The sequence below is a fragment of the Condylura cristata genome, unplaced genomic scaffold, assembly GCF_000260355.1.
Source record: "Condylura cristata isolate star-nosed mole 26May11 unplaced genomic scaffold, ConCri1.0 scaffold00010, whole genome shotgun sequence".
Classification (NCBI taxonomy): domain Eukaryota; kingdom Metazoa; phylum Chordata; class Mammalia; order Eulipotyphla; family Talpidae; genus Condylura; species Condylura cristata.
In genome coordinates, this window is record NW_004567111.1 from 34388179 (window position 1) to 34405598 (window position 17420).

Here is a 17420-nt window from a genome sequence, read left to right on the forward strand (position 1 = left end):
AGTCTCTTCCTTCCATTGGTATCCCCAACCCTCTTGGTCTCCCCAGGGGCAACCCCAACATCTGTGTATCTTTCCAGAGAGCACTTTGTCACATATATTCTTGTATGTATTTTTAATATAAATGGGAGGTGTTTATGCACATTTCCTACCATTTGAGGTTGTTTTTTTTTTCCACTTAAATACCTTAGCAAATATTCTGCATCAGTATATCGAAAGCTGCTTCATTCTTTTAATGACTGCTGAGATCCCTCTCTGAGGATGTACCACAGATTCTCTGCTGTGGACACTGATAATGTTTCCAGTTCTTTGTTCTGACAATCATGCTGCAATGAATATCTCTGCACATATAGAATTCTTCCACCCTTGTGAGCACATTTGTGAGATAAATCCACAGAAATGAAAGTGCCCTTTGCATTCTGGAATTAAATTGCTCTCCATAAAAGTAGTACCACTTTGCCCACCCATAGCACTATATGGTGCTATGCACCATGTAAAAAAAGCACCTCATGCTTTCTAACAGATAGTTTTAAAAAGTGTTTTTATTTTTGCCAGTCTGATAGGTGAAAAAAGAATACTTTTAATTTGCATTTCTTTTTACAAGTGCAGTCAAGCATTTTTCTTGTGTTTAAGAGCCATTTGGATTTCTCCTGTGAACTGTCTGTTCCTATTCTTTGCCCATTTTTCTATTATATGGTTGGTCTTTTAAGGAGTCTTAGGAACTCTCTATACAAGAAAACTAGGTCCTTGTCTGTAATATGAGCTGCAAATATTTTTAGTCTGTAACCCTTTGCAATAATTCTGTGCCCAATAAAGTAAATGGAACTGACATCTCATTAATCCCTTCTAGCCATGAATTCCAAAGGCCTTTCTGTGTAATCCTTCATTTTTCAGCATTTTACACTACAGAACCATCCTTCCAGAACTTTTTTTTCTTACATCCCTACTTTATCTTGGATGATATCCCACTTCTGATTATGTGACTTCTCATATTTCTTCTGAAGTTCTATTAATGGTGTCTTTGGGAAAAAAGGACTTTGAACTCTGCCTCAGGGCCAGCCCTCTCCCCCTCTCCCCAAACACAAATACCACACTTACAGAGACAGTGCATCTTGTCTGACACAGGCATCCCCTGTCAGAGCAGAACCCTCTGACATGCTGAGACCCTTGAAAGCTGGGAAGGGTGCTGGTAATTTAGGTTTCTTGGGGTCACAGAATCCAGCACCCCGGTTTACCCATCCATCAATCCCCTGTCCCCCACATAACACACTCAGGTTTACTAAAATGGACTTTTCCCCCGGGTGGGGGCAGTGGAGGCAGTAGACAGGAGAAAAGGAAAAGTGGATGGTGGTGGTGGTGATCCGAGTTGCTGGAGCAGCTCACACTGGGAGTCTTTACAGGAGTAGGGAAGGGAGAGAGGTGAGGCGCTGGAAGGGGTGGGGACCGCTGGGCTGGCCCAGGAGGCCCGGGCTCTACGTGTGCGCGCCTGCGTGTGGGGGGCGTTGAAATGCCCTGCACATCGGGGCCGCAGGACAGAACCCTGTGTGCGCACCGAGCCTCCCAGTGCCCAGCTCCTCCCGCCGCCGCCGCTGCAGACATGACCGAGAACTCCGACAAAGTTCCCATCACCCTAGTGGGACCTGACGACGTCGAGTTTTGCAGTCCCCCAGTGAGTACCGCTCAGGATGCCTAGCCCTGCTGGGGAGTTGCTCCACACGTCTAGTGCGGGTGTCTAGATCCACACTCTGTGGCCAGGAATTATGACACCCAATGTGGGTTTCCAGATGTATGCGTGAGGTGGCACCCTAAGTGTGTGCAAGGGAACTGAATGCAAGGATGGGTGTAAAGGGGAGAATGGAATGAGCGTCGGGAGGGGTGGCCCTGAGGTGGGCAGAGAGCGTGGGCCCTGGGCTGGGAAGCGCTGCCCAAAGAAGGCCGATCCCCATGGGAGCACAGGGACCTCAGGAGGGAGCAGTGCGAAAGGTGACCCTGAACTAGCTCCTAACCACCCCCCCCCCACCCTCACCTGATTCCCTGGGGATGCTGAGCGGGGGTGGGTGGGTGAGTCTTCAGATGTGAATCCACCCCCCCCACCCCCCGCAGGCATACACAACGGTGGCAGTGAAGCCCTCCAGCCCCACGCGCCTCCTCAAGATCGGAGCAGTGGTCCTCATATCAGGGGCGGTGCTTCTGCTCTTTGGGGCCATCGGGGCCTTCTACTTCTGGAAGGGGAGCGACAATCACGTAAGTCAGGAAGGCGATGCGCAGGTTAGGACCCCAGTCATTCTGCGGGATGGGAGGCGCTGGGGGGTGGCAGGGGTCCTCTCAGTCTCCCGTCTGTGGCCCACTAGGTGGAGCCAGAGCCCGGATGCGCCAGGGCGCACTTTCCTCTAGGAGTCACCAACTGGCCTTTGCCGGTCAGCCTCTCCCTTCTGGACTCCCGCTCTCAGCCCTCTGCTCACAGCCAGCTTTGTGGACTCGCGAGTCAAGGAAAGCAGAGTGCACAGTTGGAGGAAAGCCCTTTTTGGCGTATAGAAGCCTGACGTTTCCACTCTGCTCTTGCGTGTGGGGGTAAACTGGCCGCGATTTACTGATCCTTGCTGATTTCTAAGGCCTCTCTCTGCTAGGAATTTCAGAGCGAAGGACAGAGATAGTAGAATATTTAGATCTAGTAATTGGGGGGAGAATTTAGCCTTTTCCCCCTGTTTTCGTTTGGTTTTAGAGTGATCTATGCATTAAAGTTCCCCAAGCTATGGAAACAACCTAAATTCCCAAAGACAGAGTGGCACAGGAAGAGGTGATATATGCACTACTACACAACTATGGAAGAGGATGAATGTTTGCCATTGTACCAATGTAGATGGAGCTGGAGGGGATTATGCTAAGCAAAAGAAGTCAGAGGGAGAAAGATAAATGCTGGATGATTTCACTTATAGAGAAGCCAAACAAAGGGTCTAAGTCAAACTAGCAATAAACATAGAAACTGACTGTAGAACTGAGTCTACCAGAGGGGAGGGGGAAGGAGGAAAATGGACTATGAGTGTTTTGGTGGTGGTTGCTTTGTGGTAACACATCTGAAGGGGGACCACCTATACTTCGAAAACACAAGGATATACACCCATGTTACCTCATTACATTTTAAAATTAAAAGTTCACTTTCCTGTTCTAAGAGCCGGGAAGGTAGTTCTAACTTCCTGAAAGGTGACAAATCTCTTTAAAAATCAACTCTGGCTTAGTAGCGTGTAATTTAATGGTAAATGTTTCACTAACTGCTGTCCTACTTTCTTTGTATGTAACTATTTATTTTAAAGCTCGCTGGCTCTGAAGGAATATAAAAAGTGCTTCTAACTTGACTGGGCAGATTTCCAGTGTGTACTCTGAATACTATGAATTTTCTTCACCTATGTAAAGGAGGGCATTTTATCTTAATGACCATTGCCAGGCCTGGTATAAGCTTATTTCAACTAATGGAAAAGGATTCCATCTCCAGTGCGCACACAAAGGGTTGTTTCTTAATCACTACCCTCAGAGTATCTGTGACTACTGTTTCCATGTCGCCCCCCTTCTCTCACCATGAAATTCAAAGCATGAACAAATTCCAGTACTTAGAGAAAATGGTGCTGAAAGCAATTCAACCATTTTACACATCATATCTTCTGCAGTCACTGCATAATTTGTATTTTTAACTCAAATGCCTAATGTAGATAAGCATGCCATTTAGCAGTGAGTCTGTTTTAGAGACTATATCAAATTTACAAGCTTTGATTTGTAAGATCAGAATTACACAGTATTTTGTATATATTTGAAAAGTGCCTTAATGTATTTGTATTTTAAGTATAGAAGCCAGGCCAGATGCTCATACTTGAAATCAGCAAATCTGAACATGAGAACAATTTCAATATCTACATCTCCATTAATAGGGTTTAGGTTGTCATCCTTGGAAAAGTGTATGGTGAATGCTGTATTTTAGATGACAAAACCTCAATGGTTTAGGTTACTTGGGGATAAAAATAGCTTTATTGCGGGGGTTATGATTTTGTTCATGATGTATATTAAAATGAATATCATCTGGCATTTAATTATTTAAGGCAAACACAGCTAACTGACAAGCATCTAAAAAGAGAGAGCGAATGATCATACTGAATAAGAATGGCTCTCTTTTCTCATATCTTTTACTTTACCACAAGATACTTGGTTGTCTAGTTCAGAAGAGCAGTATTAAATTCTAAGAATACAGAGGAATAGTGAATCACATTTTATAGCAAACAATCAAAGTAATTGCTATTTCCTACACAGAGAGAAGAATGGAAGAGAAAAAACTCATGTTTTTTTTTCTTCCAAAATATTCCATGCTGATCCATATTACTTATGCTGAAAAGCAAATCACAAAATATTAAATAAATTTGGCATTGTGTATGCATAACACATGCACAGGTCTAATTCCCATAAAAATCAATCTGAAGAGCTCAAACAAAACACAGTCACAAAAGGTAAGTAAATCCCTGTCAAACAGAGAGACATCTTTAACTAGTGTATTAACTGGGGACTGTATGTCTCTGCTTCCTCTTTATTGGTTTGCAGAGAATCAGCCATAATTTACCTCCTCTCCCTTTCAAGTGGGTAAATCCCCTGAAGACAGGTTTACTCAGAGTCAGTTGAAGGACTATATGGCATCTGAGTGCAAATAATTGGGGTACAAGTGACTGGGCTCAAATATAGAGGCTGTGTTTCAACTGCATTATTGTAAATAGAACAAGGCATTGAAATATGGGAAATACTGAGTGTGAGATCACTGACAACCCTATCCTGTGGGATGAGGGCATGAGGTCATTGCTTGAGGCCTTTATTCTCAGACTGATTTTTCTAGACATTGTCCCAAACACATAATTAATCTTACAGAAAACCCAAGCTTTATTAGAAACTCATTAACGAACATCCTTGGCTGTAAAAGGCACCATATTGAGCAGAATTTAGGCAAATAATAAACCTCATTGTACTTGGATACAAATATAGCCCGAGGTGCCAACAGCTCCTTCCACTCAGAGCAGATAATGTGTTTACTACTCCACCAGCCCAGCCTCCTTCTGAGATCAAGGCCCAGTACTAGAAATATCAGTCTATTTACCCCCTCCCCGCAAGTCTCTTCAGATCTTCAGATGGATACAGGCCTCTCACTGCAGCCCCATACAGAGGGTATACTGCTGACACAAGCTCAACTGGAGGCCATTACAACGGGAAGCAAACCCATCCCTAGTCAGGGAGCTTTTGTTGGGAGGAGGGTGGTGAATGGTGCTGGAGGAGAGAGAAATTGGGAGCATCAGCCGCTCTACTAATGTTACAGTAGTACGTACCTCTTTCAGACCTGCTAACTATTTGGAAATGGTTAATTTCTTAAATTTTGCATTGCTTTCTAATAAAAGCTTTGATATGATGCTTTCAAAATTTAAAAAAAGAGCTTCTTGCATGAGTGAAGGATGCATGTGCCAGCAGGAACTCTCTCGAGCATTGCTGCCATGCTCACCCTGGCAGCCTTCATGAACCCATGTGAATAGTGGCAGCTCAGTGAGCACAGAGACAGAACAGGGCTTCTTTTCTAAACCTGCAGAAAAGTGTGGCCTCAGCCAAAGAAAACAGTTTTCCCAACTGGGCTGCTCATAAGGACCACCTGAAGTGCAAAGCAGAAACAGATTGGTGGGCTCTGCTCCAAGTCTACTAAATTAGAACCTCTACAAGTGGTTGTGCTCAGGCAAGCCTGGAGACAGTGCTGCAGGCAGGGGAGTGCATCTGACTAAGGGGGAAAAGGGGACTGAGTGGCAGTTGAACTGAAATTGTGTGTCGATGTTTTCTACTCTGTGGCATAAAATGGGACAGACCAGGCCCTCCCTGGTGGCGCAGCGGGTTAAAGCACAGCACAAAGAAGCTTAAGCCACTTCCGCATGAGTTCGATCCCCGCCTGCCCCGGAGGTGACCACATGGCCTGGCAGACCTCTCCTGACCCGCCCGCTGCTCCCCTCAGCAGTGTGCTTCGTAGACCTGCCTGTTCTGCTCCCCACTCTGTCTCTGGTGAATCCTCTCACCCTCCACATTTCTGGCCTATACCCCAGTTCTGTATGAATAAATAAATCTTTAAAAAAAAAAAAATGGGACAGACCAGCAAAGCCATTTCTACATCTGTGCTGATAAAAATACAAGTGCTCTGTGGGTCTTGTAATCATGCGTTTTCTCAAGTAGGGCTCTAGTAACAATGGATATTTTCTCCAGTGTCTGTCCACATAGTAATTTTTCACAATGAAGGAGAAATCAGATTTGAATTGAGTCTATTTGCAGTTCTAACCTACAAACCTGTGAACCTGACACTATACTTTAGTGCCTTTCCTCAGTTCTGACTCCTTTCCCTTTACAGATTTTATTGATAATATATGTATATATATTTTTACATTTATACACATACATAATGTAAATGCATGGACTTATAAACACCTGCCTCTGGTTAGAAAAAGAAAGAAAAGAAACCCACCTACTACCCCACAGCACAAGGGAAGTTCTAGCAGGGCAGCACACACTGCACAGGAGGAACATGTGAATTACTTCTTAAACTTGTGTACTAATTGTCTAAATTAAGAGTCCTTTGGATCATCTGACTTAATGGTAAACTTTCAAAATATGTAACAGCAGATTTTCTTAAGAAATTGTACTCAGCCATCCAACACACCAAACAGAACAGAAGCAAAACCACTCTAGTTAACTTATATGTGGACAGGAGAGAAAGGCGCCCCACAGTCCCACCTGTTCTGCTGCCCTCACGTGTCAGCAGCCTTTGTGAAGCCTCAGGATGCTAACAACATAAATGAAAACCACCTAGAAGGCCCCACTTCTTCCTTTTCCCTGGAAGCAACTCCCAAGGCACAGCAGTAAGTGTTGTGACCACCTGTTTTTCTGATTTCTGGACCAGGGCTCTTTGCACTGCCAATTCTCCCTCCCTTCTCCCCTGATAAAGCTCATCACAAAATGCCCTACACCACCATATGCCTGTCCCACAGAGTCATTAAAGTGAGTAACTCCCATTTTGAGCCAAAACAGATGTGCACATTGACCTTGCTCTCTACAACGGCTGCTTTTCAGCAAGCAGATTCTACTGCTGTCCTCAGTCCTCACTATATGCCAGGAGGCATGCCAAATCTTTCCCAAGGAATTAAAACCCTTTCAGAATGAGGTATCACTGCAGGCATGTTTGTTCAACAGCCCTGTTAACCCTCTGCCTCCTTAATTCCCACTTATGCACCAATGACTCTTCTTGCTGACTACACAGAATTGACCTATAGTCCAAGAAAGATCTATGCCCAAGTCCATTCCCAGAGGTTCTCATTTGATTGGTCCAGGGGGAGACCCAGGCATGAGAGCCAGAGATTCTATCCAGACGCTTCCTATAATTACCATCACTGGGCTATCTGAATTAGTATCAGAGAGTATCAGAGTTTTACTTTCGAGATATTTTTAAAGAAGTCATTGTATTAAGTGCTTGCTGTATGGCTGAAGTTCTCATATATACATGCATTGCTCTTAAGGATAATTCAGAGCATCTCTGACAAATGCCAAAGCCACCTCATATGCTGCAGGTCTAAATATAAGTCCTGAATTACTCTGAAAGGAAAGCATCACTAATTCTTTTATTCACTTCCAGATTTACAATGTCCATTATACCATGAGTATCAATGGGAAACTGCAAGATGGGTCAATGGAAATAGATGCTGGGAACAACTTGGAGACCTTTAAAATGGGAAGTGGAGCTGAAGAAGCAATTGAAGTTAATGATTTCCAGAATGTAAGTATATTTCATGCGTTTAGAGAATTTAACCAGACAGGCCTAGGAGACTTTTCTAATTCAGGGATAAACAGCCTCTCACATGGTCCTCCAAATGGTAACTGTTCTTTCTGGCAGTCACAGTGCTGCCAATCCATATATATCATGCAACATATCCTTTCTAAGAAAGGACCACACTTTGTCCTTTATATTTCCAAAAGAAAATAAAAAACACCTTGAAAAGAACAGTTCTTGGAACTATATAAAGCCTTGGCAGAAAGACTTGAAAGAGCCATTTCTTTCCAAGCAGCTTTCTCTAACAGTGAATAAAATGCTCCAGCAAGTTCTGAAAGTTGGGGGGTAGGAAAGATTCCTTTTTTATTTTTTCTGTTTTATGGGCTTGGTGTCCTTATGCGTATGTACCTCACTCCCCACAACAGCTCCAGTATCAGACTGTCCATTTCCTGCCCGCCTCATTCCCTCATATTGTTCATAGAGTTGAGAATCAGTCTTGTTATTTCACCAGTTCTCTTTGGTTATTTATATTCTACAAGTCAATGAGAAAGCCGGAAATTTGAATATAGAGTAGAGGGAAATCTTAATGACCTAATAATCTGATCAACAACAGGTGGGGTTTGTTTATATACGTTTCTCAGTTTTTCAGGTTTCACATTTAAAACAGAAAATTAGTCAGAAGAAACTCTCCTATTATATCATGTTTTCTGACCATGGCCTATTACAAATAAAACATTCAAGTCTCCCTTGAAAAGGCCAAACATGTTTGTTTTCAAAAATTCAATTTACAGGCAATCTTAGACATTAAGCTATGCATCGATGCTTCAGTGTATATCTGCAAACCAAAATGTCACTCCTGGCCTATTTTTCTGTTGGCCAACATAAAATATCTTATTCTCAAAAAAAAAAAAAATCTTATTCTCTTTCATGTTCTAAGATGAGGAAGAAGCATCACTGTTTGTGTTCTTCTGTTAAATCTATAGATGGAGTAGGTGAGACTTTGCAGTGAAAAAGGCCTCTTGAAAGTAATTCCCTTCTGATAGCTTATTGGCCTACAAATATCTCATCGACCACCTTCCTCTGATTGATGAGAAAAACTGGGATGGTTTTCATTTGACTGAAACAACTCCCCTTGTTGATACCAAAGTACAATTTACAGGGCCTTTTGAATACCAAATAGATGCTAACATTAGAGCCCTAGTGGCATCATTTGGTGATGACAAGGCCTTGCCGGCAGCCTAGTTCAGAGTGGATTTTGCCTCAAAACAGGCTCTGCAGCCTGTATGTGGCCAACTGCACTTTGCTTAATCCTGCCTTTGCAAATGGTCCTGGTCGATGCACAAGGATGATTTCTCTGGACCTATTAAAGACTTTTACTGCAAGACCCAGGACAAGGTAAAAGCCTTTTTTTCCCCCGTGTACTATTCAATATAAAATATGAAATGTGGCTCCCACACACACATCAATTCAATCTAGGAGAAAATTGCCTATGATGTACCACAATGCCAAGATTTGCAAAGGTAGATACACTGATGCACAAGAGATCCATCTCTCCAGATATGCATGTATCAGAAGTATAGTTTTAAAATATTTTAATCCCACACCTGTATTTTTATTTTATAATCCTTTGGTTCTAATACCAGTATTGATTGTATTTTGTTCTCCCAGGCCAACAGGGCCACAAATATTTTATAAACTGATCAATTCTCTTTGATAGCTTCCACATTTCTCTAAGTCAGAACTGGTAGTAGAACATTTTTTTGATGGATAGAACCTGTTAAGGGTTTAAACAAGCCTGAACTTTTAAAAACACATGAATCAGCCACGATGGTACCTATTCTACTACTTGCTCCTGTGTTTCCAACCACTAGTGAAATACCAGAAGTATTTATTGTGCCCTCCTGTGAACAAGGGATGGGGCTAAGATGGAGGATGGAAGGTGACTGGCACTTGTCCCCTCCCTCAAGGACCTAACCTGGCAGTCCAGGAGGCACTCAGAAGTGTCCTCAGGTCAGCCTGGGAAATGTGTTGTAACGGAGCTGTCAACAGAGCTGTGAAGTACAGAGAGGAGGCAATGGCTGCTGATAAGTGTTAGGAGCAGGTTTTACAGAGGTGATTATAGTTGAACCAGTTCTTAAAGAACAATTAGTATTTCAAGGAGCAAAGAAAATGCGGCAGGGCTTCCAACACAGGAGGAGTGCTGAATAGAAATGCACAGGCCTGTTCTGAGCTCTAAGTAGCCCGGTTTGGCAGAAAGGGGTGGGAGTGGGTGTGGAAGGAGTTGGGAACTGAGGTGGGGTCAGATTTGGAAAAGGTCTGCCTTGTAGCTAATGAAGTCTCCTCTGTTACCTCTGGACCACACCAAGGATTTAGTAGCATTCAGTGGAAAAAGAACATCCTAAAGAAGCGGCACCAAACAAAGGACTCCAGGCTCTATACTGGTCAAGAAAAATCGAGTCCTGGCACTTATTAAAGATAAAGCAGACCTTCGGCTTCCCTGGTGGCGTGACAGGTTAGAGCACCTCACTATGAAGCTATCTGCAGCCGCTGCAACATGAGTTAGGTCCCCGCCAGGGAAATGGGATGGCCGGGGTGTGAGTCTTCACCAGCACAACTTTTTGAAAAGCTCAGAACAGGGGGCCCTCCCTGGTGGCAGCGGGTTAAAGCACAGCACTAAGAAGCTTAAGCCACTTCTGCATGAGTTTGATCCCTGCCCACCCAGGAGGTGACCACATGGCGTGACAGACCTCTCCTGACCCGCCCGCTGCTCCCCTCAGCAGTGCACTTCGTCAATCTGCCTGTTCTGCTCCCCACTCTGTCTCTGGTGAAGCCTGTCACCCTCCGCGTCTCTGGCCTGTACCCCAGTTCTGTATGAATAAATAAATAGATCTTTAAAAAAAAAAAAAAAAAAAGCTCAGAACAGAGCCCTCCCTGGTGGCGCAGCGGGTTAAAGCACAGAACTAATAAGCTAAAGCCACTTCAGCATGAGTTCAATCTCCACCTGCCCTGGAGGTGACCCACATGGTGCAGCAGACCTCTCCTGACTCGCCAGTTGCTCCCCTCAGCAGTGTACTATGTCAATCTGCCTGTTCTGCTCCCCATTCTGTCTCTGGTGAAGTCTCTCATTGTCCTTGCACCTCTGGCCTGTACCCCAGTTCTGTATGCATAAATAAATAAGTCTTAAAAAAAACTCAGAACAAAGACTGTACCCCAGTTCTGTATGCATAAATAAATAAATCTTAAAAAAAAAACTCAGAACAAGACTCAAGGGCAGGCACACAGAGAAATGAAAAAGACTCATGTACAAGGGAACTCAAAAATGGGGAAGCAGAGACACAAAGAGAGATTAATTGGCCAATGATACTGCCTGAGCTGGGGCACCAGGGGCACAATGAAAGTAGGTCAAAAACCAGCCCCTTCCAGGCCCACGTGTTCAGTTTTTTACCAAGTGCAGCTGCTTAACTACACCCAAGCTCCCAGCAGTCGCCCCTTCAAGGAGATTCACTGCCTGATGGAGTTGTAATCCTCAGTTCCTGGGATCTCTTTGGCGTGGAGATGGAATCCATAAAGTATCCGCTGGTGGATTTCATTCAGGACACACTGTTCCCCCAACAACACCACAAGATTCTTGCTAAAACTGGAAGAAACTGACCAAGACAGACTCCATGATCAGTTGCGGTCAAAAGGAGGACTCAGAGGAGACCAATTAGTATAGGTCAAGGATAGTCTTTGTCAATACTATGAGAACACATCGTTTCTGTATTAGTTCATGGTACATTATAACTCTAGAAAGTTATAGCTCATGAGTCAACTCTCTCAGACCTAATAACCCATTTATATAACTAATATCCTGGTTAGAAAATAGGTAGAATAAACTGATGAGTAAATACGAGTGAGTATATAAATGAAAAAGGTGTTAGCATACCCTCTTAAGTAGGTAGGTGATTGATTTCAATAATCAATATGTCCCCCAACCATCACATAAAGGAAAAATAAAAGTAACCTATAATAAAATTTGGGCTTCAGTATGTAAAGGCTCTACCTGATGTACTTGAAGTCATAAAATCGTATGTTTACCCCAGTAGTTGAGCCACTGTCAATGACCTTCGACACAGCAGGTTTTGGCAAATCAAATACCAGTTCTTAGAGTAAAAAAAAAGTACCATTTCCTCTCCATTCTCACAGCAATTGCATTCCTAGAAAATCCCCTGTATATTAAGACTATGTCAAAAATCACTTTGTTTACATGTAAAACTATCTTAGGTTATAGGATCAGATACTTACAATAGGTTTTTTTCAGGCAGGGCCCCAGGGCGTCAGCTTTTGCACTAAAGGCCAGGAAGTTCTCTGATCTTTGTGACAACAAAAGACACTTCTAAAGATTTCTAAAGTGTTCCTTCAGGGACCCCTGTCCCCATCAGGGACTTCAGGTTTAAGCCGAAATAGATGATACCTCCTAGAGAGAAAAAAATGTGTGGCTGAAATGAGATTAATAGTCAGACAGAAAAATCTCAAATCATTGGATCTTCACTCATTACTTTTGTTAACAATTTTTTTCATTACCACCAGCTTCTGAGGCCTTGTTTGTTTGCAAAACCAGGAGGGTTTCTTGGCTTTCTTTTGCTTTCATTTTCTCTGTTTAATCTCTTAATATATCTCACTGCTCGATGTGGATTTGTAGGTACACATGGTGGTTAATATGTGTGAATTCCCTCCCTCTGGACCCATCCCTGTGGGGTCAGTTCTCTCTGCAGCATGTAGACTGTCAGAACTAACTAAATACAAGATGCACTCTCAGGGCTGTGAATCCTTCAATAGAATCAACTCTGTCCTTCAGGGAGATGGTGATGATAACTGGCATTTCCTCTCCTTCATCTATGTTCAGACAATATGAGGGTTTGAAGTCAAGAGAACACATCTCATCACAGGAAAGAATCTTCCCTCCCTGCCTTCTTTTTTTTCCCAAACTAGGAGTCCTAGATTTATATGCAAAATAAAAGCAGACCTTCAGAAGATAACACAGTAAAGAGCAGTGCTTCTCAAAGTGTGTTCCCAAGGACACAACAGAAGCACTTAACAGCCTATCAGAACCACAAAGTTTACACTCCACTTTAGATCTACTAAATCAGAAACTCCGGACCCAGGCCCAGTATTGTTTAGTTAGCAAGTCCCCCCGATGACTCTGATGTAAAGGCAAATTTGTGAAGCACCAGCACAAAAAGTTGGGCTGAAAGGCTGTTTTAGTCCACTCAAGCTGCTCTGACAAATCACCAAGCGAGGTGACTTATAAACAACATAAATTTACTTCTCAGACGGCTCTTGAAGCCAGGAAGGACAAGATTAAAGGTCTTGGTAGTCAGTATCTTGTCTGGGTGTGCAGCCACCTGTGCATGGTTTCCTCACATAGCAGAAGGGGCAAGAGAAGTCTCTGAAGTCTCTTTTCATAAGGTTACTTGATTCATGAGGGCACCACCTATGACCTCATCACCTCCCAAAGCCTCCCCAACCCAAACTCCAGTCTGTAGCAGGCAATTTCAGTCACCAAAAACTGTTACCTTGAACAAAATCCCTTCCCCTTCATTGTGTTTCTCAGCCGGGTTGTATATGAGGAACATCCAGGGATGCTCTAAGCTTATCAGTGATTGAACACCACCCAGGCCAATTCAACAGCAATCTCCTGGAAGACACCCAGGCATCTGTGGTTTTACAGTCTCCCCAGGTGATTCTGCTACAGCAAGTCACGACCTCTGTGGTCATCCTGGAGTTCCCTCTCTATAAAGTAGGGTGTTCTGTGACTATCCCGGACTTCGTAGGTTCATTTTGGAACCCTTGGCACCATCCCCACAGGTGAACAGAAACAAGCCAGCAGGCAGACAGCAACTTGCCCCCCTCCCCCCCAACCTCTGCCTGTGGTTTCCTCGTGCCTGTTCTCCGACGCTCTCCACTACCCTGCTCCACACTGTCCCCCAACCCCCCTCCACCCCCAGCCCCGCACTTGGTACGCTGATGCCTCCGCCCTTATAGGCTCGGTCTCTCTGCACAGGTGTGCCCGCTTGCGCATGCCCACACCATACCCCAGGTGCCCACCATCAGGCAAGCGTGCTCCTAGCCCACGCTCCCAAGCACCTCTAGCATTGAAGGTCTCGGGAGAGAGCCACAGAGGCCAGTGACCCAAAGTCTAAGCAATCTTCATTAATCCTATACAGGGGCAAGGCCACCACGTGCTTCTGGTTGAGAAGGGATGCTGGGAGGAAAAAGTGAAGCGAGTCACATAGCAAGACAAATAACGAGGAGTTTCAGGAGGAATGAGCTTCCTCCTCTCAGTTCTCTCATCCACCAGTTTTTGTGGGGCTCCCGGCTCTGAGATTACTTTTGATTGGGTTACAAACCATTGCATGAATGTCTATAAGCATGGCTTGCTTTTCCCTTCATTTCTCTCTTGAGGGACATCTCATCCACCAGTTTTTGTGGGGCTCCCGGCTCTGAGATTACTTTTGATTGGGTTACAAACCATTGCATGAATGTCTATAAGCATGGCTTGCTTTTCCCTTCATTTCTCTCTTGAGGGACAATCCTGAGCCAGGACCCCCGAGCTCCTAAATGCTTTCCTTCTCCCTTCCTGGGGCATTGACACTGGAACATGGTCCATATCTTCCCGACATTTGCCTGAACCTAACAGAAGTTTGACAAGTTTTGGGGTTGTGTCGGTGTCTACAATATTACAGCATGAAATCTGTAGGACTTTCAAACCATTTTGGCCACTCACTCATTTTGAAATTAATCAGCAGGGTGAAAAGTAACCGCTCTGGGGACAGAGCACAGTGTCCCTAGTGTGCTGCTTGTGCAGAGCTGTGCTGAGTTGTCAGCCAAGAACTGAGCCTGTGGCCTCGCTTCCCCTGGAGACTGGTCCCTTGGCAGAGGAAGAGGCACTGTTCATATCTCACGGGGTGGGAGGGGGTGGGGGCAAAAACAAAACAAGCCCTTGGGTACCATCTAGGAGCAGAGTGTAGCTAGATACACTTACTGTTTATTCTGGACTCGGAAAATTAGGGGAAATCAGAATTTGTGGAATTTGTTAGCTGAATCTCCTGAGAACTTTTGTGGGATCACCAAAAAGATGGAAAAACAGAGCTAGACACTGATCTCAAGTTTATAATTGAGTAAGGAGATGACAGTCGCAGAGGGCTCTCATCCCAGCAGTGTGAACTCTGTATCCAATGGGGGCTGAGACAAGAGGGCTTACCAGAAGTCAGAGCAAAAAAATCAAGCTTGATCTGGAGTACTCAAAGAAAGCTGGTAGAAAATACTTCATTTCATCTGAGTTGGTAGGTGCAGATGGAGCAAACACCATACTTCGCTTAAATGCCACCCCTGTCATGGGGCTCCCTTGACCATGCTGCCTGTAGTGTGACCCCTCACTCCTATCTCACACTTTCATTTTTCTCATAGCAGTGTTCACCACCTGGCTTTATATTTTTGTTTATTGGGAAATGAGGCTAAAAGGTAAGCTCCACGAGGGCAGAGATTCCATCTTTTTTGTTCATGGAGAGGTGCCTGGCTCACAGTGTTAACAGTCCTTGAATAAGTGAATGGACAGATGGATGGATGAGTTTTTGTTTCCTAGGGCATCACAGGAATCCGTTTTGCTGGAGGAGAGAAGTGCTACATCAAAGCCCAGGTGAAGGCTCGCATTCCTGAGGTGGGCGCTATGACCAAACAGAGCATCTCCTCTGAGCTGGTAGGTACACAAGCTCCAGATAGCAAAGGGGCTTGGCAGACACTTTTTAAAGATACAGCCATTTCCATATCTGGTTCCTGGATAAGTTCATGACCAGAACATATGTTCTGTTTCTTCTCTGCCAGAAGAATTTAAAGTCTTGTGGTCCAAGTAATTGTTCTTGTACATGTAGTGTATTTAAAGTGTGTCAAGGGGCTGAGTGTTCACATGGCCCTTACTTACCTGATGTTAAGGAACTGTCTAAGTGATGAAGATGACATTCTCCACATGATAGAAGCTGTATCAAAAGGGCTTCAGGAGCTTCTAGCTTCAGTTCCAGTCAATGTGGAAATTCCTCAATGGGTGATCACCCAGCTTCCCCTGGAAAGCAGTGGGGAGTGTTTCCTCCCATGACAAGACAGCTTCACTGGAGGTGGTTCTAATTGTCTTCCCTGGCTGTGAGCTGCTATGCCTCTCCCTACAGTTTATTCCCAGTAGTTCAAGTTCAGCCCTATGAACTTAGACAACATATCAAATTCCCTTTTTAATGTGTCAAACCTGTGAGGATTTTAAAACATAATTCTTCTATTTATTATTAATAACTTGCCTTTGAGCTCATTTAAAAAAAAAAACAAAACACGTTGGCCTCTCCCTGGTTGCACAATGGGTTAGGATGCAACACTGCAAGCTGGCCACAGCCTCAATGCAAATTCGATCCCTAGCCTTAGAGGTGGCCCACATGGTGAGCAGACCTCTCCTGACCCACCTGCTGCGCCCCTCAGCAGTGTACTTTGTTGATCTGCCTGTTCTGCTTCTCACTCTGTCTCTGGTGAATCTGCTCACTGCCCCTGGACTCTGGCCTGTACCCCAGTTCTGTATGCATAAATAAATAAATCTTAAAAAAAATCTAAAAAAAAAATTCTTTGGCCCTCCCCTGGTGGCGCTGCGGCTTAAGCACTGCACTAAGAAGCTAAAGCCACTTCTGCATGAGTTCAATCCCCGCCTGCCCCGGAGGCGACCACATGACAAGGCAGACCTCTCCTGACCCGCCCGCTGCTCCCCTCAGCAGTGTACTCGTCGAACTGCCTGTTCTGCTCCCCGCTTTGTCTCTGGTGAAGCCTCTCACCCTCTGCATCTCTAGCCTGTACCCCAATTCTGTACGAATAAATAAATCTTTTTAAAAAAAATTCTTTAAGGGCTCTCCCTGGTGGCACAACTAGTTAGGATGCAGCACTGCAAGTTCGCCACTTCAGTACAAGTTCAATACACTGCCCCAGAAGTGACTTATATGGCGCAGCAGACCTCTCTTGTCTTGCCCACTGTTACTCTCAGCAATGTACTTCTTCCATCTGCCTATTATGCTCCCCACTCTGTCTCTGGTAAATCCTCTCACTGTCCCTGCACTTCTGTCCTGTGCCCTAGGTTTGTATGCATAAATAAATAACTCTTTTTTAAATTTTTAAGAATTTCACATAGAGGGACCTCCTTTGTGGTGCAGCAGGTTAAAGCATGGCACTATGAAACTCTCCACAGCCACTGCAGCATGAGTTCAATCCTTGGCCACCCACATGGTGTGGCAGACCTCTCCTGACCTGCCTGCACCTCCCCTCTGCAGTTTATTTCACTAGCTGTGCCTATTCCACTCCCCGCTCTGTCTCTGGTGAATCCTCTCACCCCCCCCTCAAAACCTCTAGTCTGTACCCCAGTTCTTGCATACATAATCTTTTATAAAAAAGAATTTCACGGCCCTCCCTGGTGGCGCAGCGGGTTAAAGCACAGCACAAAGAAGCTTAAGCCACTTCCGCATGAGTTCCATCCCCGCCTGCCTGCCCCGGAGGAGATCCACATGGTGTGGCAGAACTCTCCTGACCCGCCCGCTGCTCCCCTCAG

At 44.6% G+C, this 17420-nt stretch overlaps 1 protein-coding gene across 2 annotated transcripts in view; it reads left to right on the forward strand.

Annotated features, from left to right (window-relative positions):
* Positions 1-1594: 1594 nt before the first annotated feature.
* LECT1 (leukocyte cell derived chemotaxin 1) overlaps positions 1595-17420 on the forward strand; it is a 29228-nt gene continuing 13402 nt past the window's right edge. For both annotated transcript variants that reach the window (XM_004680116.2, XM_004680117.2), the window contains exons 1-4: positions 1595-1666; positions 2101-2241; positions 7679-7819; positions 15438-15551. In XM_004680116.2, coding sequence (XP_004680173.1) covers positions 1595-1666; positions 2101-2241; positions 7679-7819; positions 15438-15551 — 468 coding nt within the window. The remainder of the gene's footprint in view (positions 1667-2100; positions 2242-7678; positions 7820-15437; positions 15552-17420) is intronic.